Source organism: Dysidea avara, chromosome 13, assembly GCF_963678975.1.
Source record: "Dysidea avara chromosome 13, odDysAvar1.4, whole genome shotgun sequence".
NCBI lineage: Eukaryota > Metazoa > Porifera > Demospongiae > Dictyoceratida > Dysideidae > Dysidea > Dysidea avara.
The window spans coordinates 396,500-420,942 of record NC_089284.1 but is presented as its reverse complement, the minus strand read 5'-3'; the positions used below and the strand labels follow the sequence as shown (position 1 = coordinate 420,942).

The 24,443-nt window shown below is 38.5% G+C and overlaps 1 protein-coding gene across 1 annotated transcript; it reads left to right on the top strand.

Annotated features, from left to right (window-relative positions):
• On the top strand, positions 1–23,725 carry LOC136243199 (golgin subfamily A member 3-like). Its single transcript, XM_066034718.1, has 8 exons — positions 1–750; positions 1,071–1,122; positions 1,174–5,710; positions 5,993–6,091; positions 10,077–10,253; positions 11,514–11,552; positions 11,610–11,684; positions 23,419–23,725. The coding sequence occupies exons 3-8, from the start codon at positions 1,479–1,481 to the stop codon at positions 23,525–23,527; spliced, it is 4,731 nt and encodes a 1,576-aa protein (XP_065890790.1). The 5' UTR covers positions 1–750; positions 1,071–1,122; positions 1,174–1,478; the 3' UTR covers positions 23,528–23,725.
• Positions 23,726–24,443: the final 718 nt, after the last annotated feature.

The following is a 24,443-nucleotide window of genomic DNA, read 5'->3' as shown; positions in this document are numbered from 1 at the left end:
ATACTAGTTGTATATCACTGGTGTTGTGATGCCCAACAGTGGTACTTTTACTGTTTGTGATATGGTAACTATCCAAAGTATATACTACCAGTGTTGGATGGTTGTTAGTGTGTGAAATGTGCTCCAAAGCATTTTTTTAGCTTATGTTGCATAGAAGTACTGTATATTGGTCTTATGGTGAGGTGTTCCCCTACCAGAGGAGGTTTGGTTATGTGTCATTCAACTCGTGACCTCAAAGAAATGTTACACGTCAGCATTGGCACCCCTAATATTCTACAGGATGGATTACCAGTGTGTACAAGGGCCTTTAAAACCTATTCAGTACAATTCCCTCCTTTCCTAGCAGTCAGCACTGGTACCTGGAACAATGCTTGGTTGCATAATCTCATGTCATGGGGTTTTGATACGTGATGGAGCCACACTACTGTATATCCGGTGATGTCATGTCACTATATGCACCTTCATCCACACAGTGTAGTGATGTGTAGTTTCTTCTATCTTGTCTCCTTCAGGTTTAACTGTTGACTCTTCTGTCCTCCACAAGGCTCTCGGCCAGTGGTCTGTGGAGTATCCTATTCCCCCTGAGGAGCTGAGACATCTTCATAATGGTTGGGATGGACTGCTTTATGACATTGATTCCTAGCCATAGGTGGCAGGGCCTTGCTCTTGGATTTTACCGGTTCAGACACCCTTGCCCCGTCTAATTTGTCTACTTCCCAAATGGTGGCAAACTCTGCAGAGGCAGCTAAGGTTCGGAAATATTCTTCTTTGACTCCATATTTTTACTACTCCCCTCTGTGTGTCGAGACCCTGGGTGCTTGGGAATCTTGTGCACGTTCAGTGGATGGGTCCCAGGATATGAAGCAGTAGTAGGGCCACCCATTTTCAGAAGGTTGTAATTAATGTTCAACGTAGTAATAATGCTGCATCAATAATGGTGACAACTCCATCAGAGTTTGCTCTAGTCAAAAACTTTCTTATTTTCTATATTGTATGTATCTATTAAAAGTTATGTGTAGTAATTGTGGTTTGGTTATTAAGTTAGTTATCCGATCTTGTGGTTGTTGTAGGGTTCATTTGAGGCAAGGGAACAGTCCTCCTGGATTCTTGTGTATACCACAGGTGAACAAAATGATTTACTGTTGTAAATGTGTGTTACTTGAAATTCTTCAGGTGTATCCAGGTCCAAAGGTGAAGGTTTGATATCCATCAACTGCTGCTGTTTTCTTATAAAGTTTTGCTAACGTTTTTCGTTTATACGTGACATGAATGTAAATGAATGTAATGCATGAATGTAAATGAATGTAATGCATGAATATAAATGAATGTAATGGTGCAATTTGATGCGCTTGGAAATGGGATGCGCTGATCAATGATGGGTACTATTTAGAGTGACTGGTGACCGACCAGGTACTTGGGGTGATGAGGAACTGTAATGAAGAAAGTTACCTATTCTCGTAAAAGGTAATACATAGCAGATGGAATATCTCTGGGAGAGGTTACGAGAACAAGTTACGCACGATTCAAACTCGGCGCCAACGAATTTCCTGCCGACCGCTTTTTCGGACATTGGGGAGAACGACCAAACTCCGTTGTCCCCGGGGAGTAGTGTATTATCAGCGACAGGTTCACAGACGCTGGACTCAAAGCTTAAATCACTGATACTAGAATTATACTCAGAGAACTCGCTACCTGCTAGGCCACACACGGTAGAAAGATCGGAATCGTTTGATTCATTTACTCGTAGCGGTGTCAAAGATCCACTGACTGGTAACCCAGTGTTCCCACCTCAAATGATAACGTCGCCAGTTCATCAGAAGGTCATGGACTATCTACACACTATGGACTCAAGCACAAGTGAACAGGAAATAGCATCGTTTCAGTCAACCAGCAACCCTGCTTTTCTTGATGGTCGACCCAGTAGTGTGACTGCATCAAGACTAACACATACACCAACAAATGCTACCAGAGGAGCCCATGATGACTTGAGACCAAGACCGTCATCAGCTCAGTTTCATACCCCTCTGCCAGTTCCAGGCTATGCCAAACCAGTGGCAGTTCTAGGGAAACAGTCCGCTGCAAACAGTAACCCTGCACAGTTGTTTAATCACAATACATCTTCACCTTTCCATACTGTTGCAACAGGAGACAAATCAGCTATATCCACTTCATTTTCTAGTCCATTAGCTACGATGAGGTCCCCTACTAGCAGTTATTCTATTGAGAATGACAAAACAGATGAACAAGTGACCCAGTCACATGTAGCCAGCTCACTATATACCACCACTGCCCCTGTAAGGGAAGTTGGTAGGGTACCTCCTTTGGTATACTCTCCACAGGTGTCTGTTGGGTCAGTTGAAGAGGAGAACGTAATGTCAAGTGATAGTGATGATAGTGGAAAGACTTCTCCTGTACTCTCAGAGGCTAATAATGACACTGTTCTAAGTGTTCCAACACATTTACTACCAAATGTACCCAGTGAAAATAGTACTAATGATTATCAGAATTATTCTATGCGTCTTGATACACAGGATGGCATACTAGATAGACCATTTAATTCACCATCAACTTGTACTACTGGACTTCCCCATTATCTTTTGCAGAGTACAAGAAGTGATGGTGTTCTGACTACAAGTAGTAGCAGCAAACCTGTTGATCAACCAGTGGCCAAGCCATCATCATCAACAATGAACATGTCATCAACAGTTCATACCACAAGCCAATGGCAACCCATTTACAGCAATAGACAACAACTTGCAAAGGAATTTTCTGATAGTCAACTTGAGATAGCACTAAACAGTGATGATTTAGACCAGCAGCTTCAGGAGGCACTAAAGAGTAAAGCTAGGTTAGAAGGAGAGCTGGAAGCAGTGGTGAGCGAATGTCAGTCTGTCTTAACGGACAGGGCAGAACTTCAAGCTAAGTTAGCAAGAACTGAAGCTGAATTGATATCAATTCAAATTCCTGGTATTGCTCTGAAAGTGAAAGAACATAACGAAGAAGCCCTTTCATCTTTAAAGAATGAGTTGCAGCTTGTTTTAGATCGTCTTGATAAAGAGTTGGCTAATGTAGATAACCTACAAGAAAGTCTTGGAAAAGAACAATTGCATAGTGAACAAATGAAAAATGACTTATTATTGAGTAGGCAAACAATACAGCAGAGAGAATCAGCCATTGAAGAGCTCCATGAAAAGTTATCCACAACTAGTTTTGAGTTAGGTCATAAAAAAGAAGAATCAAGCCAACTACAACTTCAAGTTTCCACTCTTCAAAACTCCCTGGAAACTTTAGAAGAATCTAAAAGATGGCTTCACAAACAGCTACAAGAGGCCATCCAGGCCAGAGTTGGCTTTCAAGAGGATCTTAGAGAGTCTAAAGCCACTAACATTGCCCAGTCAGTGCAGGTTGAACAGCTTAAAAAGGAAAAGGTGTTTTATCAACAGCAAGTTTCTGAAATGCAGCAAGGCATCTTTAGGGACAAAGCACGACTAGTTAGTGAATTAGAAGAAATACAAGCTAATGTGCAATCACAGGAAGACTCTTACGAAATGTTAGCCACCAGACGGAGCCAATTAGAGGGCCAGATGGAGATAAAGACACGTGAATGTGAAGACCTTATTGTCAAAATTGTAGAACTTAGTAATAATCTTGCCACAGCAGAATTGGAATTACAGGAAGCTATTGAGAAGCAGAAAAGTTTGGAAGCCACTGTAGAAGTCCTGAAACAGGAGAAGGCTAGTTTAAAGTTACATGTTGCTGATTCTGATGCATGTATTATGGCCAGCAATTCGGCTCTCAAAGAGTGGGACCAAGCAAAAACAGTCCTGCAAGGAAAAGTGACAACTTTGGAGAGGTCACTAAAGTCAAAGGACAGCACAATTGCAGCTCTTAGTGATGCTAATGGTCTTCTTGAAAAGGAGCTTGAAAATGGACAGGAAAATTTGCAGAAACTTGGGAATGAAGTAGTAGAGCTTAAGGACCAGCTGATGACATTGGAGGAAGAGTGTAGGAAGAGGCAATACGAAAGCTCTGAGAAGGACAAGAAAATGGCATCCCTTTCGTCTGTCCAGTCAACCCTCTCTAGCGACACACAGCAAATGAGAATGCAGCTAGCACAGAAAGAAGAGTTGCTATTGTCCAAGTCCATTCAGCTGCAGTCTATGGAAATGCAGGTGAAGGATCTTACCAAGCAAATGCAGTCACTACAAGCACTGTATGAGGAGTTTACAAAATCTGGGGTAAAGCTTCAAGAGTCAGTTTCAGAAAGAGACAGTGCTTTGTCCCAATTAAATTCCACAAATCAACTGCTTGAAAACAAATTGGCCATTAACGAAGCTGAACTTAAAGAGCTTAAGGCTTCTTTATTGAAAGCAGAGCAGCAAAAGGTAAAACTTGAAGGCCAACTTGAGTCATTGTCTCAGGCAAACGCCACAGAATTTCATCAGTTATTGCAAGACAAATCTCAACTACAGACCGAGTTGAACTCATCCAAAGTTAACTACCAACACGAAAATTTAAAATTGCAGGCAACCATAAAAACACTTGAATCAGATTTAAAATTAATAAAGAAAGATATTTCTAGAGGAGAGAAACAGTTAAGAAAGGAACTAGACAACAAAGAAGCACAAATTAAGGAGAAAGAAGCTCAAATTCACCAACTAGAAAATGTTGTGTCACAGTTGAATGAAGAGTTAAACAGCGTCAGAAGCAGTCAAAAAGTTTTGGGCACTAACATGGCAGACCAACATGAAATAGTACGAACTCTAGTAAGCCAAAGAGATGCTCTTCAGCGGGAAAAGCAAATGCTTGCTGCCCACCTGCAGCAAGAAGCTGCCAAAGCTGAAAAGGCTGAGGCCACTTTAAAAGTGGAAGTGTCAACTATCAGGAGAGCATGTGAAGAGAAAGAACGGAAGCTGGAGGTACAAGTGAAGGAACTGATACTAGAGCTAGAAAGACACCGAGGCAAGCTGGCTGGTATAAATACTACTCAAACATGTATCAGAAATCATGCCGGGGTTCTTGAGGCTACGTTGGCTGAAAGAGAGTCTTCCCTTGTGAAACTTTCTGCACAAACAAAAATAGTTCTTGCTGAAAAGGAAGCAGAAGACCAAGCATTTACTAATCGCATCTCCTCCTTGGAAAAACAGCTAGGTTCCCTCAAGGTTGAGCTACAATCATCTCAGCAACGACACTTGGTGGAAAAGAAGCGTGGGCAGCTTCTGCAAAAGGATGTACAACGAAAAGAGTCTGAATTGAATACTGTAAGAACACAATTAGACGAGAGCAACTCAAAACTGAAGGAATTAAAGAAAAGGTGCACACAAGTGACAGAATCTAGGCACCACTCAGACAGTGAACTAGCTTCTTTGAGATCACAGATATCTGTTGAGAGATCTAGTTTGGATACAGCTCAAAAGGTACTAGCTGAAAGAGACAAACAACTTGAAATCCTTAACAAAGAGCTTTCCATTGCACGTCTGCAGCAGGCAGAAATCAAAGAAGAAGCAAGGAAGCTGAAGGAGCGCAGCAGGATGGTGGAGGAGCGACAAGCTATGGAACTGGACAGCATACGACAAGCATTGGACAAATCATTTTCCAACCAGGAATCTCTGAGAGGAGATCTGAATATGAACATCGCAAGTCATTCTGAAGATGACAGCAGCAGAAATGGAGATGATAGTACAGATGGTCCTTCAAACAAACCTACTAGGTAATTTGCTAGTGACTAGTACATCTCTCTATCTGTGTCTATCTTTGCATGTGGCTACAGAGGTTTGCGGAATGTTTGCAACACAATCGTAAAGCGCCAACCAAAAAACGTGATCCATTAACTTTGAAATGTGTCACCACAACGTTGATAGGTCACGTTTCTGGTGACTTCCTATATTGTAAAGATTTCGCATTCCTCTTTACTGTGTAAAGAAATAAATGGATATAAATATCCATTTTTCAATTTATAAATTTAATATAATCCATGCATGTTTTTTTGTAGTATTGATGTTAGCAAAATTGAAGAAGACAGTTTGAAACAAGAAGCTGAGGCACTCAAATCACAGTTGGAGACTGTGGAAAAGTTGAATGATAATTTAAGGTTGGTAGTTAAAAGATGCACATACAAGTGTTTCTTGAATAGAAAATTATACTTTATTATTCCCCCTTGCAATCCTAGCAAATCAAATCCTTTGGACTGGGAAACACAATTCCATAGACAATGAGACACTATCCAACCATCAAGTTATAGTTAACTAAGGTCATGAGGTCAAACATTTTGTCACTTTTGTGCTTATGATGTTTCTCTTAATCAACTTTGTTTCCATATTTAGTAGCCTGTAGGAACAATTGTCCAAAAGTAACACAAGTAACTAGTTACATATAGTTGCTAGTAACAGGGGTGTATGTAGAAATTTAAAAAAATGGTTTCCACTACAGCTAAGACTGTTATATTAGAAAAGTATTTCCTGCTGATGTCTGGTATTGCCTAGCTGCTTTATTAGAGAATCTCAATCTTTTCACCAACTTTATTGTTCAGAACAATGCTATAAGTGTTGCAGAATCTATCACTTAAGGTTTGCATTGTATCCTGTTTCATAGTTTCTGGAAACCTGAAGTTTCAATGTCTCAGTAGTGTGTAAACTCCAAAGGGGCATCCTGAAATCCCTGGGTATGTTCCTGTGGTAATCATGCTTTAAAAACCAAAAGTTGCAATTTTTGCATGGTTCATGCTACAACCACTTTGTACTACTGTACTCCATGCTTAAGGCTGTATGTATATTTAGCTAATGGCTACTTGAACTCTGATTACAATGGGGAATGAATGTACTGTATGTGTAAAAAACTGCATCACAGCAACTCACTGGTGATGTGTGATATATATCGATATATTGTGATAAAATTTTCTATATTGTGATATGATACAGAATCTTTATATTGTGATATAAGCTTAGGTATAGATTTTAGCTATAATTAGACAAAAATGTACCCAAGATGTACACTGTACTTTTTTTGATAAAAGAGCTTGCAATATTGTATGCTAGTTATGTACCATGCTGTATTGTACTTCTAGTACATCAGTGCTACAAGTGCCATCAGTGTAAATACACAAGCTAAATGATGAGTTGTATATTGTGATATACAGGGGTGTATATCGTCAGGAGCGTATCAAATCCTATGGACAAGGGAGCATGTAACTCCATAAACAGTGAAATTCAAACGTACTATAATAAATAGCTTTTAAAACTTCCTAATTAGGATATTATGCGGAGGCGCATGCTCGAGTATGTCACGTTCCGCTGCATTGAAGCAAAGTTATGGAAACGGAGTTCAATGGCACAACGAAGGAATGGTAGCACAGGCTTAGCAGGATAATCTTTCTACAGTCACTAATCACGTGAAATCATCCATAATAGTCCATTTCCATGCAAGCTAAAGTATTCACAGTATGGTAATGAATACTAATTTATTACACGTTGCGCAACATCTGGTGTCCTTGGGAGGCCTTAAAATGCATTGAAACCTATGGGACTCAGATTTTTACACTTCACGGGAGCCCAAACCATTCCGTTTATTCTTATTATAAGAATGTACTTTTATAGCAGCCACTATACTACAACAATGACATGAAAATTGGAAAGATACGCTGTGTTGTGATCGAGAAATCAGTGATCTTGTGTCAAATGGTAGTGATATCTTAAGTTTTAAAGGCTGCATCTTTCCTAAAGTGAGGTATTTTTACTCTTATGAGTATAGAGGATTGTTAGGCAACAAAACATGGCCACAAAACCTACTGTAACGGGTGAAATAATTGCCTAGTATTGATAGAATCACAGTGATGAAAGATCGCCTGTTTCTGCGATAAAATTTCACATAACATTGTTCCCAGCCTTGTGGAAACGTAGTAACAAAGTTTATCTCACTAAGTACTTTTTAGATGCTGAAAACAAAGTCACTAGAGTCTTCTGCCATGCTAAAGTCGCTTCTTTCTGCTTTACAACACAGCGAATCTTCACAAACTATATACCATCGTAACACTAACAACCTGAAGATTACAATTTCATTCTCATATAAAAATACACGGTATAGTTTAGGTCCCCGTGAAGATTTCTTACCTCACCCCCATAGGCTTCAATACATTTTAAAGGACACCGGATATTGCACAATCGCAATTATTACCACCACATTCCTTAGCCCTTGTGTGAAAATGGGCTATTATTCCTTTTGAACATTCCAAGCTCTACCTTCGACTCAATGATCTTCCTATCGAAGCAGCTTTGCATAAGACGATGGAGTAGCAGCCCATTCAGTGTATCCCTGTTGCGTGTAGAATGATGTAACCAATTATATACCTAGTAACAGTGGACGCCATGTTTGAATTTCGCCCGTAGTACTGGTAGTGTACGGAGTTACACGCTCCGTTGTCCATAGGATTCGATGAGCTCCTGATATTGTATCATGATATGTTGTGTGCACTAATTGTGATAGGAAAGTATCCTATATCGCACACTACTACAGCTCACATGAATACTTCTTTCACAGCGATACATTCCTCTCCCTGTAAAGTAGAGAAACTGGAAAGAGTAATGATATCCTCGAGCCACATTTGCTAACCTGTACTACTTTTGTACAGGATTTGCTATAGTTGTTCATTATTAAAAATTCTCGAGCATACAACTATTCAAGGCAACTTGATGATCATTTTCCATTTGATGAATAGAGTATGCATATCAAGACACACGGTAGTGTGTCATTAGTCTAAGAAAGCCAGCGCACCACACTGAGTATATATTTACAGGAAGAAAGAAAACACAGTTTTCACATATGTAGCTCTGTGCTCCCTTCTCACTAAAAAACTATTGCATATGTACATAGAGGCACTAAAGTACTTTATATAGAACAAACAAGCACAAAAAAATATCTATATTAGTGCTTTACATAAATCCTTTGGCTTTGGTATCAGATCAGTAGGTATTTTCTGCATTGGTAGAGCACTAGTTTGTTTTATATGATTGCCATTGTATCTATGGATAAGATATTTTTTGTGTAAAAGCAAGCCAGTTTATGGTTGGCTTTGCAATATTTAAAATACAAAAAGAAGTCATAAACAGTCAAGCTGTATAAAAAGGGTGTAACCTGGGTGAAAAATCAACAGTGTCAGACGTGAAGATATTTAAATTTTAATAATGGCTTTGTGCAATGTCATCAACATCACTGCAGTTGTTTCATTACTGCCATCTTTGATTTCACAACTTGTATATTTATTTACCCAGGCTTTTGAAGGCCGCACCCTTTTCATATGTGACCAGATCTGCGAAAACCCAACACAATCGTGCAAGCCTACATTTACAGTATAAAGCATTGAATACATTGGGTGAAATACTTGCATATTATTGAAAAAATCCGTAAATTTTTTGAACGCCTCTGTCTTAGTGAAGGAAGGGACTAACAATAAACCCTGGATATCATCTTATTTGCCTGCTCAAGAGGAGTTGGAAAATCTTTGTTTTGTTGCAGTAGACCCAAGGATACGGAAGTTATGAGCATTTGTTTACATCATGTCAAAGTGATTTTACGCGATTGATTTTTCTTCACGAATTTCGCCTTTGTATGCAGTGAAGAAGGGTGAATAAGGAAAAACTTACCCAGTAATTGATTCCTCTGTTCATGGCAAACACCATGGTGAAAATTGTAGCTCCGTACCTCAATTTGTTGGTAAGTTACAACCGTTTTTGTAGACGTCTGTAATTTATTTTCCCTATACTTGCTGTACAAATCGATTTTTTCTGTTGTTACTACTTTGTAGGGCTGTAACTCCTAATGTTATTAGCATGTGAGGCTGAAACTTTGCCAGAGGGTACACTTGGCTAAGTAGATTATAAACATTTAATAAACAGGAATTTGAAAAATGCGCAATTGTGATGGATTTTCGCAGATCCAGTCACATATAATTTGACTGTTTTTGCATTGATAATCTATTGTTTGGGATATTCAACATGTTCCCAGTAATTATGACATGTGTAAGAATTCTTTTTCTATAGCCCAAACTTGTTTCATGATGTGTTTTACTACATATGATCTTATAGGCAGAGTGGTTCGCAGACACTGACCCAGCTCCACAATTACCGGACTCTCTATAAAAAGCATGTGACAGAGATGAGCACACATATTGAGCGAGCCAGAAAAAGAGGTCAAGAAGTGGCTGAACTGAAGAAGTCTGGGGAGATCTCTGCTCTACAGTATCAACTTGGAGCCAAAAACAAGTAATTGTAAATTAATAGCTCTAGTAGGGATTTTCTCTTAAGTATATGTAGCTTGATGACTGTTAAATATAGAACAGATGTCCAGTACAAGTTGTAGCGTGACACACATACATATATAAATAACTATTACAATTACAAACAATATTGCAACTACATAAACTACAGCTAGCTACAGGGGGAAAACTATTACTAGGGGAAGGGGGGATTGTCATCATCATCCGAGCCCTGAAGGGCCCAATACCTCAAGATCATCTTAGCATTGTTGGACCACAGTTGCACAGACAGTTGTTGTAGCAAGTTCTTTCTAGCAACTTTCCGAGGGACACCGCTGCGAGGAATGGTACGGTCAGGTATATTCTGTAAAGTTTTTAGAGCAAAAGGTGTCCAAACTCCAAATGTTTCCACAACTAATGGAATGAAATCTGACCCCACCTTCTCCACAGCTGCCAAATGCTTCCACTGTTAAATATTGGTTGGGTGTTATACTGCTGTAAGACACAGATATGCAGAGTTTTACCCATGCAATACCAAGCATGTCTGTACATCGCTATGTATGTCCTAGCTCCTTAATCCCTTAAGCCCGCAAAGAACTTTTGGGAAATGCGTGTTTACACAATATGGGCACGCATGGTGACACTAGGTGGGGTAACTTATTTCTTATAGCCAACAACACATTGATTAAAAGCCTATTCACTGGGATACTTGGAGAAGGTTAAATGAACACTACAGCGGCTTTCTTGTTGTGAATAGTGAGTTATGTCTCTGTATTTCAAAATTCTAGTCAATTTCAATTGTGGATTTACTCACTTGAGTCATATCTGGCCTGATGGAAAATTTGATGGTGAATCGAACGAAACTTGTTGTAAAGTGATAGGATCAACCACCGTTGAGTTAAGGATCATTTTTTAAAGATATGTAAGGATTTTGCTTGTTTCCTTACCGAAAAGTTACTTACACAGCTAGTTTTGGTCTTGCTGTTTAAAACCCTAGATATCATTTTAATCTTTGTTACGTCACAAGTAGAATGACGTAAATTACATAGCCATAGGATGAAAGTTACAGTGCTTTGTGCAAGGCACGCATATTTGTTAACCAGTTTTCTAGATTATGGGATTTAAGGATTTTAAATGTACCAATGTTGTACAATTAAGGTGACCTCTTGGAGAGTGCTTCCCCACATGAATATCTTCTTATAAAAAATTAATGCCAATGCTTCTTTATATTTACCTGATGTTAGGTTTGTCATTTCTATTGATGCAGGACTTTAGGTGGACTACAGAGTTGTCTCTTCAGCTTAAAGTAAGCTGATCCAAAAAGCCATTTTGGATCGAGTTATTTGTGTTATATCTGTTATAGGAATGAAATGGAACAGTTAACTAAACAGATAAATGAAAATGCTGGAACACTGGCAGCTTCCAGTAAATCTTCAAAGTATGTGATTGTGAATGCTACAATATATACTGTATAGTATAGCACATATTTCTTGGTTGCCACCTTGAAAATTTATTTTATCCTGGATTTTCTTTAGGCCACCCTCTCTTTTGCATCCTTGTTGTTTTACCTATTAGTACAATGTACACTGAGGGATATGACCATCACTACAGACCTTGAAATGGACATAGACACTTTGTGTTGATCATTTCTGTTGATCATTTCTGTGATACTAGGTAGAAAAGAACTGCTGATATTACTCCTTACATGCATGCACTATGGAAATGTGTGCCGGTAGTTGGTAGCCTTGCCCCATGTTACATCTAACATGTAGCACCTTCGATCTGTAGCAGGCTAATCACCTAAGTCAATATGAGTGCAACCACTGGATGTATGTATTATCATGGACTACGATAGTGGGTTTATAATAGGAATCGCCCATGTTTTTTTGCAAAAACCTATAGCACACACACCTAAAAACCACCTTGAAAAGCATCCTTCGCCTCTGGTGGTTCTATGCAATGAGTATAGATCCACTAGTAAGTATCAAGTGAAAAGGAAACAATATGTGTATTTCAGACACAACTGAAATCTGTTTTTGTTCTTATTATTAGTATTCATATTATTATTTTGCTTTACAGGCATAGCAAAATTTAGGTGGACAGTCCTGGGATAAAAGGTAGTGAGGCTTGCTATTGTGCATGTCCATGACACATTGTTAATTTCATTTTTGGATGGAAACATTCAAAACCGGGCTGTTTCTTCTTGTCAAAATGCCTTTACGTTTGCAAATCAAAGCCATACAAGATCATGCTCTGAGTTATGTTTTCGGGTGTGTGCTGCTTGTTGCTAATGAATCTGTTCTTATTAAACTCCAAGAAGCTTAATCTGTGCTGATCACTTTGTTGAAGGGTGGTTTTTTGCTCCAACGTGGGCAGGTTATCTACTCTAATAGAGCAGTCATGTATAAATACTCTAATAATGCAGTCAGGTGTATGTATATCTGATAACAATAACAATGACCCTTGCACTAAATTTGAAAACTACAGGTAAAGGACACCGGATGTCGAGGCCAAGTGCTGTTTTCATATATCAGAGCAAGGCTATGCTTTAAATGATTTATGGAACTTCCTAGTCATGTAGCTTCACCATACACTAGGACTCGGGCTTAAGGGATTAAATGGTAAAGGACACCGGCACTAGTAATGTAAATTCTGGCTCATGTTAGGAGGCACTATGTATGCACATTGCAATTTGATCAGTTTCATATGCATACTGAAATGTCAATTGATAGTATTATACTATGCAGAGTGCAAAATTACACTATTCACAATATTATCAATAAAAAAATCCATTACTGGATTAGTGAAAGTACATAAACTAGATAAATAAAAGATTGAAAATTTTAAAAGAGGGAATAGGGATCGCCAAAAAAGCCATGAAACAATAAGGGATCACTGGGGTGATAATGTACAAACAAATCACCATGTGTAGTGAGTGTTCAGCTACAAACACAAATCACCATGTGGAGAATTCAGCTACAAGCGAATCATGCTCTAGAAAGTTTAGCTACAAGCAAATCTCCGAGTAGAAAGTTTAGCTGCAAGTAAGCCATCCAAAAACATGTCACGTGTGGAGTTCAGCTACAAACTGTAGAGAACTTAACTACAAAAAAAAAAAAAAAAAAAGTCACACTCTAGAGGGTCGACTATGAACAAGTCACACAGTAGATAGTTCAACTGCAAACAAGCCACCCTGTAGAGAGAGTTCAGTTACAAACTGATCACCGTGTAGATATTTCAACTACCAACCAATCACCTTGTGGATAGTTTAGCTACAAACAAATTGCCCTATAGAAAGTTCAGCTATAAGCTAGTCACTGGTAGAGAATTCAGCTTCAAACAAGTTACCTAGTAGGGCATTTAGCTACAAACTCACCTGTAAAGTAACTACAGTAATATAATTAGTTACACAGTAATTTAATTTGTATAAGGATTAACTGTCCAAAATTGTAACAAGTTGAATAGTTACATTTATAAAAAAATCCAAGTTGGTGTCCAAGAAATGGCTGTGATGGTAGGTAAATGGCAAAAATTTTAATAACGATAATTCAGGTGAATTTGTTGCTGAATCCTAGTGAAACTTGGAGGAGGAAATACAAATTCATTTACAGGGGTATACCATCACAGCCATTTCTTGGATGCCAGCTTGGATTTCGCATCTTTTTTCACCATGGCTTTTTGAGGGCTGCACCCTTGTTTTACAGCTTGGCTGTTTTGGATTAGATATATATAAACATGCCTGAAAGATTTGATTATGGGTCAGCAGCTGGTACATTCACTACTTGGCTGTGTTGAATGGATAAATCCTGGAGAATTTCAGTTTAACGCGAGTTAAAATGTTTTAATCAGTGCTATTGAATCATTTATGGCATAGTTATGGTGTTTAGTAAAGACCTAGACGGGTAAGGTTCCTTGTAGAGTGGTTGTTTTGTGTAGAGTGGTAATTTTGTGTTATCAGTATAGTGCTTAATGCCTAAATAACCACTGCCTAGTTGTAGCCCGGAAATTCGCCAACTGGTTTACATTGTGAGTGTAGCCCAGCTACATGCTGTAGTGAATGTAGCCTGTGGCAGCTCCTTTGATCTGAGGTTTGAAAATACATACTTATGGTCCATCACTAAAGGTACCAGCTTATTACGTTTTACATATTATTATTGCTATGCTGCAAATTTGACCATCTCAGCAAAACCCACATTATTTGCACAAATATCATACAGTAAGATAGTTAAGTATGTTCCAGTTTTTAGCTTGTGTATACCCATTGCCAGAGCTTGATAGTAAATAAGATTTAATTTTTTACCTCGTCATGTCAAACACTTCGTCCTGGTTGTTTAGCTGACTATAGTACCCAGTGACCTTCTCTCAGGATATATGTGACTGTCTCAGCAAAAAAAAATCCACCTAGTTTGCACAAGCATACTATAAGTATATGTTAAAGCATAGCCATGAAAAATAAAGCATAAGGTGTGTGGCCGAGATGCTAATAAAACACGAGGCTTTGAGTGCTTTATTAGCTTCGAGGCCAAGCGCTGAGTGCTTTATTTTTCATATAGCAGAGCAAGGCTATGCTTTAAATGATTTATGGAACTTCCTAGTCATGTAGCTTCACCATACACTAGGACTCGTAATTAATACGCATTGCACAAACCATTAGCAGCCTGAGTACACACGAACTAGTTTAACAAAGTAACTCACACATAGTTCACCATGGTTTGGCATGATAGACATTCATCGCGTATTTTGGCAGGTTTGGGCTGTAACCCACAATCGATTCTATTGTGACACATGGTGAAGTATTTCTGTGATATCTCCAGGACTTGTCCGTTTACATTAACAAACATAACGGCAACGTTACCTTCTCCCACCCATCATCAAAGCATTTAGGTATGTCTACAAAGCAATCCAGTGGTAGAACTCGTATTGGTTGGGGTGATTGATCACTCAGCGCAGCAAGGCTATCAGCCTTCACCAGCTTGGGTGATTAGTCGTATTGGCATGAACTCTACAGGATATTAACCTGCACTTAAGGCACGTGGGCAACTGTGCTTTATTGCACCACAAAGAGTGCTTTATTGCAATAAAGCATTCATTACACTCCTTATGAGCTTCTGGTCATGGCAACTGTCTCAATAAAACCTGTCTAGTCCGCACAATCTCCAAATTTCTTTTTATTGTTACAACATTATCTAGTGTCCAAATAATGGGTAACCAAGTTTTTAGACCATTATAGCGAGTAGTTTTGGGAATGTAGTGTTAGACAGTAAGAAGAATAAAGATATTGATTTGTACAGCGACTATACTGAAAATAAACTACAGACGCTTACAATTGCAACCATTATATTTGTTTATTGCAATAAAGCACTCTTTGTGGTCAATAAAGCACTGTTTGCACTAAAATGTACTTTATGAAATTTAAAGTACACTTTTCCTTTGATCTTGCCCACGCAGAGTTCTATAAACAAATATAATGGCTGCAATTGTAAGCATCCTGGGGCAGATATATGGGGGTTTCTGAGGTTTCCAGAAACTGGTCAAGTGTATTCAGGTAATCAAAATTATATTTTACAGTAATTTGCAATGGTACAAAAGTTCAGATTGAAATACCCTAATAGAGCAGTCAGCCACTATAATAGAACAGCCACATTTTGCATTTCTTTAAGAACTGTAACTACTTTATTTACCTGTACCAACACAGTAAAAACAGTCCTAAATCTTATAACAGAGTGTTAAAATCTGAAAATCTTCCTGGAGCATGCCCCAAAACTCCCAGAACAACATACATGTTTGTTGTATCCTTCAAATGTCAAATTTGCTCTGTCCCTTAACTCTTTAGTCTGCACCTGATACTGTACCAGAAGCAAGCACAATTAAGCAACCTACATTATACCTAACATAATTCTATTCTTAAACTGCTACCAGATTCAATTTCAAATTACACAATTTTCTGGAAAATCTTTCCCCCATACCCCCCTAGATTTAAATTGCGTATAGCAAAAGTTTGGAAACCAGTCACCAAAATTCCTGGGGCTGCCCTTGAGCATCTGTAGTTTATTTTCAGTATAGTCGCTGTACAAATCAATATCTTTATTCTTCTTACTGTCTAACACTACATTCCCAAAACTACTCGCTATAATGGTCTAAAAACTTGGTTACCCATTATTTGGACACTAGATAATGTTGTAACAATAAAAAGAAATTTGGAGATTGTGCAGACTAGGCGGGTTTTATTGAGAAAGTTGCCATGACCAGGAGCTCATAAGGAGTGTAACACTGACATTATAAAGTTCTATAGCTTACAAAATGGTTGCTTAGTCCATTGTTTCAATATTATTATTATTTTGTCAACAAATAAACACAATACATCAAATGTATGAGAAAAATCCTGAATGTCACTGACACTTCAGGTATCAGTCAGATGTCTCCTAAGAATGTGGGTTGAGCTTAGCAGTATGCTCTTCTGCATCCTTAATACTAGTTGCTTTTTGAATAGTCCCAGCAGCTTCAAAGAGTTTGTAAGTGAAGTTGGAATGGAGCCCAATGCTCCTGGAATGATTGGTACTACAGTTACTGGTTGCTGCCACATCTTCTTAATTTCAAATTTCAAGTCTGTGTACTTCTGCATCTTCTCCTGAAACTTAGAAGCCATACATCCATCACCAGGAACAGCAACATCTATAAGATAAACATGATTTCTACTACTGCTGACATAAACAATGTCAGGCCTGTTGTGAGAAAGGTGTCGGTCTGTCTGAATTGTAAAATCCCACAGCAATTTATTTCCATTACCACACACACTTGGCAGAGGCTTGTGATTCCACCATTGTGATATCACATCGAATCCTTCCAGTCTGGCTAATTCCCAATGCAGCATTTTAGCTATCTCGTCATGACGATGCTTGTACAGCTACTTGTAAGATGATCAATAGTTTCATCATGTCGACCACAAAGTCGACAAGAAGAAGTGACGGGTAAGTGGAAGATGTTACATTTTAGTGCATTTGTAGTAATGGCCTGATCCTGTGCTGCCAATATAACCCCTCAGTGTCTGGCATTAAAGATCCTGAAGTTAGCCAGGACCATTGCAAAGTAATGTCCATTTCTCCTTGAATATCTCTCAAAAATTGACCATGTAATGGCTTGGATTCCACAAATTAAAATGATTTGTTTTCTAGAGTAGATTTAGAAACTAAAGGTTCTTCTCCATCAGTACGAGAAAACCTTCCATAGTCCTGTATAGCCATCAGTAATGGCTCCTCAACCGATGACAAATAACTAGCAATAGCCTCTATCTCAATACTAACAGTGTCCCAAACTGAAAGAAGCCCTCGCCCCCCAAAGAGCGAGGTGCATACAACCTGTCAACATCATTAATTCGACTAAAACACTTATGCATTGTCAACAACTTGTGGGTTGATGTATCTAATGATTTCAACTCAGCTTGGGTCCAATTAACTATACCAGCAGTGTATCAGAGGATCAGAATTGCCCACACATTGATTGCAGAGATTAAATTCCTTCCATTAATATGGGATCGAAGTAGATATCTCAAACGCTTCTTATACGTAGAGGTCCAGTGGATTTCACTAACTCATGCTTGATGTCATTACTCTCCCAAATACCTAGGTATTTGTATGCTTTTGACATATCTAAAGTAGAGATTTCCTCATTAGTAGGCAAGGCTATGCCTTCACCTGGAACAAATTTTCCATGTTCAATAGATACAGTGCACACTTATTCAGGCCAAACTCCATACCAATTGATGAGCTAAATATCCTCACCGTATGCACCAAAAAATTCTAGCTCAGTCCGGCTCTTTGCATACAGTTTCAGATCATCAAGGTATAGGAGATGGGACAGTTTTGGTAGACTAGTAGCAATCTGAAATCCTTTCCCTGTCTCATTTAACAGAGTTGAAACTGGCATCAGAGCCAAAACAAATAGCAATGGTGACAAACTATCACCCTGATAAATACCATGGCGGATATCAACGTCTCCTAGATATTGGTCTGACACATACAAACTGGTACACCACAACTGCATGGACTTACGTAGTTAACATTCGGCAAATATCAGGATGAATACCATACAGTGACATACAACGCAATAGCCATTTATATGAAATAGAATCAAAAGCTTTACGATAATCTATCCAAGCCATGAACAGGTTTTTATGCTTGGATTTGGCAATATGTAGGACTAATTTATCAATCAGTAAATGATCTTTGGCACCTCTACTATTTCTGCAGCCCTTCTGTTCAAGAAGCAACAGGTTGTATTCATTTAGATGTTGATACAGCAACTCACTTACCATCCTAGAAAATAACTTCCGCATAGTTAGTAAACAGGTAATTGGCCTATAATTATTAGGTATAGGTCCCTTGGTTTTATCTTTCAATAACAATGTTGTACAGCCTTTCAACAATCAAGGAGGTATATCTGTATCTGTAGGTGAGATAAGTTCATTAAAACAGTCATATAGGCGAGAATGTAAAGCAGTGAAACTCTTCAACCAATATCCATGGAGGTAATCCATACCAGGTACAGCCCAATTCTCTGTTTTAGCTATGACACTTCTAAATACTCTCAGGAGTAATGTGACAAGCTTTCATCATACAGTTTGAAACTCTGACCATTGACTCAATCTCAGTCACATATTGTGAATCAATCTCATGTGGATGGCTCCAAATGTTTCTCCAGAACTCCATGGTATCTTCAATAGGAGGAAGGAGGGTAGTCTGTTGCTGGCTTATCAGATTGTGAACCTGACAAGCGTGGATACTGGAAAAGACTTTTGCAAGCCTGGAAGTTGTCATGTATAGCAAGACATGGCGAGTCTGGGAACAGCCAATTTACAGAACAGCAATTGGCAAGCCAGGTTTCATCTGTGTTGAAGCGTAAAGTGTTTACTGATCTTGAATTTGTGGAAATTAAATGATTGACACAACAATGGTTAGTGGATGAGTGTTCAAGCGAAAGTCCTAACCAAGCTCAGCTGATGAAAAATTTAGAATTTAGCAGTATTACTGTCCCTACCGATGACACCTTAGAAGGTCTACCATCTCTGTCACCACCAACTTTACCTGTTGAGCAGTTGCAATTGAAAGACCGAATTGTTTGTTTGGCCTCAGAGTTAAATGATAAGCCAACTTGGCATTTTCCAGCATTAAGAAGTACTCCAAGGACTAAACTTCGAGAGGCAGTCAAAGAGATTAATGCAATCCTTTCTCACATACCTACTCAGAATCTAATTGATATTCATCACTTATTGTTTGCTGCAGCAGTTGTCGTTTGTGAATTGTGTGATGTGAAGTTTGTTGACATTCATGCAATTCAAGATGAACCTCCCTGGAAAAGGTGACTGCAACAAAAGCTCCGTCATTGGCAAGCAGAGCTAAGTCGTCTGCATACACTTAAATCTGGCACTATGTGCAACCCAAAGCTGATTAAGAGGCTGCAAAATCAGTACAAAATAAACTCTGATGTTGATGTTAGCACTGCATGTGAAATGCTGTTACAGCATATCAAAGCATACTCATGTCGATTGAAGCGTTACAACACAAGAACTCTAAAGTTCAGTCTAAATAAATTGTTTACTAATAACCAACTAATAGCAACGCAGTAACTCTTTGTTCTCTGATATACATGTAGTCCATCTGTGTTTGGGACACTTATCTGCCACATTCATGTCAGACAATTCCAAATAATGCCCAGCACTTTGGAAATCGTCCCTATAGACACCAATAGCAGTTCTTGGGAGTAGTAGCCTTGAGGGAGGCTATAAAACTGGCAAATTACACCAGAGGCCGCTAAATCATAGCGACTTTCACGGAGTTCAAAATCATACTCCTACACGAGATTAAGTGCCTATTATTATTATTATTATTATTATTACTACTATGATATGTTACTAGGCCCGGGGCAAATACAACCAAGTACAATCACCAACGGGACAACCTACTAATGGGGCATGCATGGCCAACACTGTGTGTGCAGAAAAGATGTGCAGGAAATGATACATATACATACGTACACAGTCAACGGAGTTTTAACTGGCATCAGAAAACCACAATACTAAAACACAACTGACACAAAACCAAGTTAATTTAGCTATATTGAAAGTTTATATTGTAGGTGTGACGTGTCTCTGAAAATTACTCAGCAGTGAAGTGAGGCTATGCAGAACAAGGGACATGGTGATGGCACAATTAGCAAATGATCCCAATCAAGCCAATATGGCACAACTGACTCTATTGTACAGTGTAACTAGAGGCCACTGGTGATGTGCCAGTATATCAGCGGTGTGGCATTGGCACTAGTTGGCACAGTGATCAGTCTATAATAATATGTATACAGCCATACACAACATACAGGAGATAGTTACACATTGTTGTATATGCAGCAATGCATCTTGTTTATTACAGACTCACGGTAGAGTAGCTAGTAGTTAAGCCAGGTAGAAAATAATTCCAGCCACTAGCAAGCCAGATGAAGGATGAAGATGTATAATACAACTACAAGTATTACATTACTCATTACCTTGTTGTTCAGGAGTGCATTACCTGGTTGTTTATGAGAGTGCATCAGCTGGTTGTTTACGAGCGAATCAGCTGGTATCCCAGCTGGGCATCAGCTGGTTGTTCACTGGAGTGCATATCCTGCATACAAAATACACAAACACTTAAACTTACTTGTAATCTTGTTGTTTACATGTAAAGTGGCCTCTGGCTCTCCTGCTATCACTCTGCAGATGTTCTCCTTCACGCGATCTGTAATTAAGCAAGGGTGTGGTGCTGGGCATTATATAGAATTACACGTACGGTCAAGTAATCAGCACGAACAGGCGTACTTATTATACGGTTGTGCTTTCATTCTATCCCTGCTTAGTTCATGTCTCTAGGCCTTGTAGTTTTCTCAAACATTATTTATTTATTGCATAATTTTAACCGCATTTTGTGTTATTCTTAGTACTTGGTTGTATAATAACTAGGCCCGGGGCAAATACAATCTCCAATGGGACAACCTACTAATGGGGCATGTACAAACAGTGTGTGGCCAACACAGTGTATGCAGGTAGAAAAGATGCACAGTAATACAATTCTAGAGGAATTGAATAGCACATAATATGGGATGTATTAGTATGCAATTACAATCAGTGATTATCCAACCATGGAGATGTGAGGATGTACCAGCACAGTGTGTGTGGATGAAAAAGATGCACATAAAGTAAACACAAGTGATATATGCAATTACAATCGTGAGGACCTGCTACTATTACATTGTATTGAATACCCGACCATGGAAGACCACATAATGCATTGTCACCGCTCCTCCTGCATGATTCTCACAAGTTGAGGTGCAAGTGCATGCTCTCATATCTATGGTATTGAATCTCATGAGTCGTGCCTGCTAGCAAGCAATGAAGCTTATACATCCATTAAATAGTCCTAAAATTATAATGTTTAATGAGGATGAATCAGGGTAACTGGATTAAGGTTACACTGTATGCATGGCTGCTGAAGTTTTCAAGAGCAGACGTCAGTGATATAAGAAGCAGGGTATTTCACTAGCAACTGTCATCTTATGTTTTATATATATATATACATATATATGAGCTGGGCCATACACACTGTATGTCCTAAAATGATGACATGATATACTACAATATGAAATTACATTTACAGTGGTGTGGCAATGGTACAGTAATAGGAGATACACAATACAGGAGATACAGTGCAGGTGATACACAAAACTGTATGCAAGCCAATAAAGGGAGACAGCCAAGCTACCCAAAAGCCAGGAGAAGACAAAATGTACAATACAAGAAAACATACCATGCTCTTTACAATACATTTACAAACACTAGAGGTAGCCAAACCAGCTACAACCTAGCAAGCCAGGTGTAAGTACAAAATAATTAATATTATTAACTCTTGATAATACAAACAAACATACCGCTATTAATCTTTTTCCTGGTCTTGTGCAGTTGGCATGGTGAACTTCGCATCCACTGGCAGCTGGCATGACAACTTGAGACTTGGTGTGCCAGCTGGCAACAATTCCAAAACAAATGATCAGTAGTTCGTTTGTCTAAATTGCTGTTTGATTGCTGTTTGAATCCACCTGGTTGATTAACTGCATTGTAGTGGGCATCACGAGCTAGCTGTTTTGCTCGGCGTTAAATAGAATAGTCGTACAGTTTCTATCACCTCCATGAAAACTCCCGCCCATCATACGATTGCCTCTTTGTTCAACATGGATTCTATTCCCGGTGAGTACGAAGCCTTGGGCCTAGTAGTTTTGTTTTCTCAAACACTATTTATTTATTTATTCATTCATTATTATTTATGACGTAATTTTAACCACATTTTGTATTATTCTTAGTACTTGGTTGTATAATTATATTGTAAGAGTTGGGCATAAGTACTTATCATAAACAGCTATGATGCAACAACTCAAACAAGCCACTGAGCGGCAGATACATGGTACCACTTGTCGTCTCTTTTGTTTGGGACGAATACTCACGAACGAAATGGGTGCCATGCCCTTTAATTAGCTTGTTTTTTAATTGCTTGCACTCACGCAAGATGATGTTATATTTGAGCGGTACCGTTAGTATGACAGCCCTATATGGACTTGAGGTTTAAATAATTAGACAAACGTTGAAGCCACTACTCCAGTATTTTTTTATTGATGTGCTATGGTCCCTACTCTAGTTGAAAATTGTAAGTTTTTATGTACTTTTGCTAATAGAACAGTCAACTATTGTAGTAGAACATCTATCATTAAAATTAGTGAACTAAGACCAACTCCTATACCCCTTGAACTTCAACTTTGAACTCAAACCATATGGCAGCATTTATGATTTCTCTTAGTTGAGGTGGTTCACTAATAACAATGTTTATTCAGTATGGTTCAGTAAAATTCAATCTCAGAAAGCTAAATTTATTCAGTGCATGAGGGAATGCCCCCAGAAGCATGCTCCTAATGCTGAGTGTTCTTCTCACACTGCACTACTAATTGTATCAACCGGTTGCCACACTTTTTAGCCTCCACTATAGATGCCCCTAGCTTAGCCCCCCCCCCTCCCCTTTGGGAAATCTTAGATCTCCCACCACTGCCTTAGATATTATTCATAGATAACATACTATTACATGATGTTTCAAATTGCTCAGATTTATTGAAACTCAAATAGAAGACCTGAAGAGATCCTCAACACTTGCCTCTCCAGCATTATTTCTCACCTCCACGCCAGCCAGCCACTCCAGCTCTGCCAATGACTAGTGTACAGATAATTTGCTTTTGTATATATCATTTCATGCACATATTCTTCATTTTTCATATAATTATACTGGCAAAATTTATCACATTCATTTCTTCATGTAGACAGTTTGTATATTTGCTACACACTAATTTATGTACTATAATAATGGATATGTAAAATATAATTATGAAGAAAATTTGATTAATGCTGCAGTAAAATATGTTAACAAAGAAATTAGCTATTTGTGGAATGCTGGATCCTCACTTGTCATAGTGTGGTTGATACGTGTATTATAATACTCTAATATAAAATGCATCATATACAGTATTTACATTTTCATAAGATGATAGAGGTGTAAGGATAACTGATCTCATATAATAGGATAAGCACACACAGTAAAAACAAACTTGTGAAATTCACTACTAATGTCTGCCATGATACTCACTATTTTTGTGTAATGACGTTCACTACTAATGTTGAAGTGCCATGTGGTAATGTTCACTACTATGTTGTGAGGGTCACTACAACAGTAGTAAGTATTGTGGCAGAAATTAATAGTGAAATTCACTACTAATTTTTACAGTGCACTTTCGTTTTTGTTAGTGGCACACATTAACAATTAGCTACAGTTTCTCAAACATGACATGAACTACACATCTGAACAACCAATACACTGGTTGTGCAGCTGCAAACTCAACAATGACTATATAATTTCAGCACCTCCTTCACTAGTGGCTAGACCTGTTTCTACCTCTAGGCTGGAGCCAGCAGTGAGGAACTTTGTACTGGATCAGAATCAGCTGTGTTGCTAGTAGAATTATGAATAGTAGCATAAGCATTCGATTATCGACCACCTAAGCTTTAATGTGCCATAACTCTGGCATCCAACATTGTATAGCAGTGAAATTTTTTATGTAGCTGCATCTGTTATCTCCC

Excerpts from the sequence above, each read along its gene's own strand:
- LOC136243199 (XM_066034718.1), top strand. The coding sequence starts at position 1,479 with ATGGAATATCTCTGGGAGAGGTTACGAGAACAAGTTACGCACGATTCA. Across the intron at positions 11,553-11,609 it reads AGTTGTCTCTTCAGCTTAAA|GAATGAAATGGAACAGTTAA; the intron begins GTAAGCTGATCC and ends TATCTGTTATAG. Across the intron at positions 11,685-23,418 it reads GCTTCCAGTAAATCTTCAAA|ATTTATTGAAACTCAAATAG; the intron begins GTATGTGATTGT and ends CAAATTGCTCAG.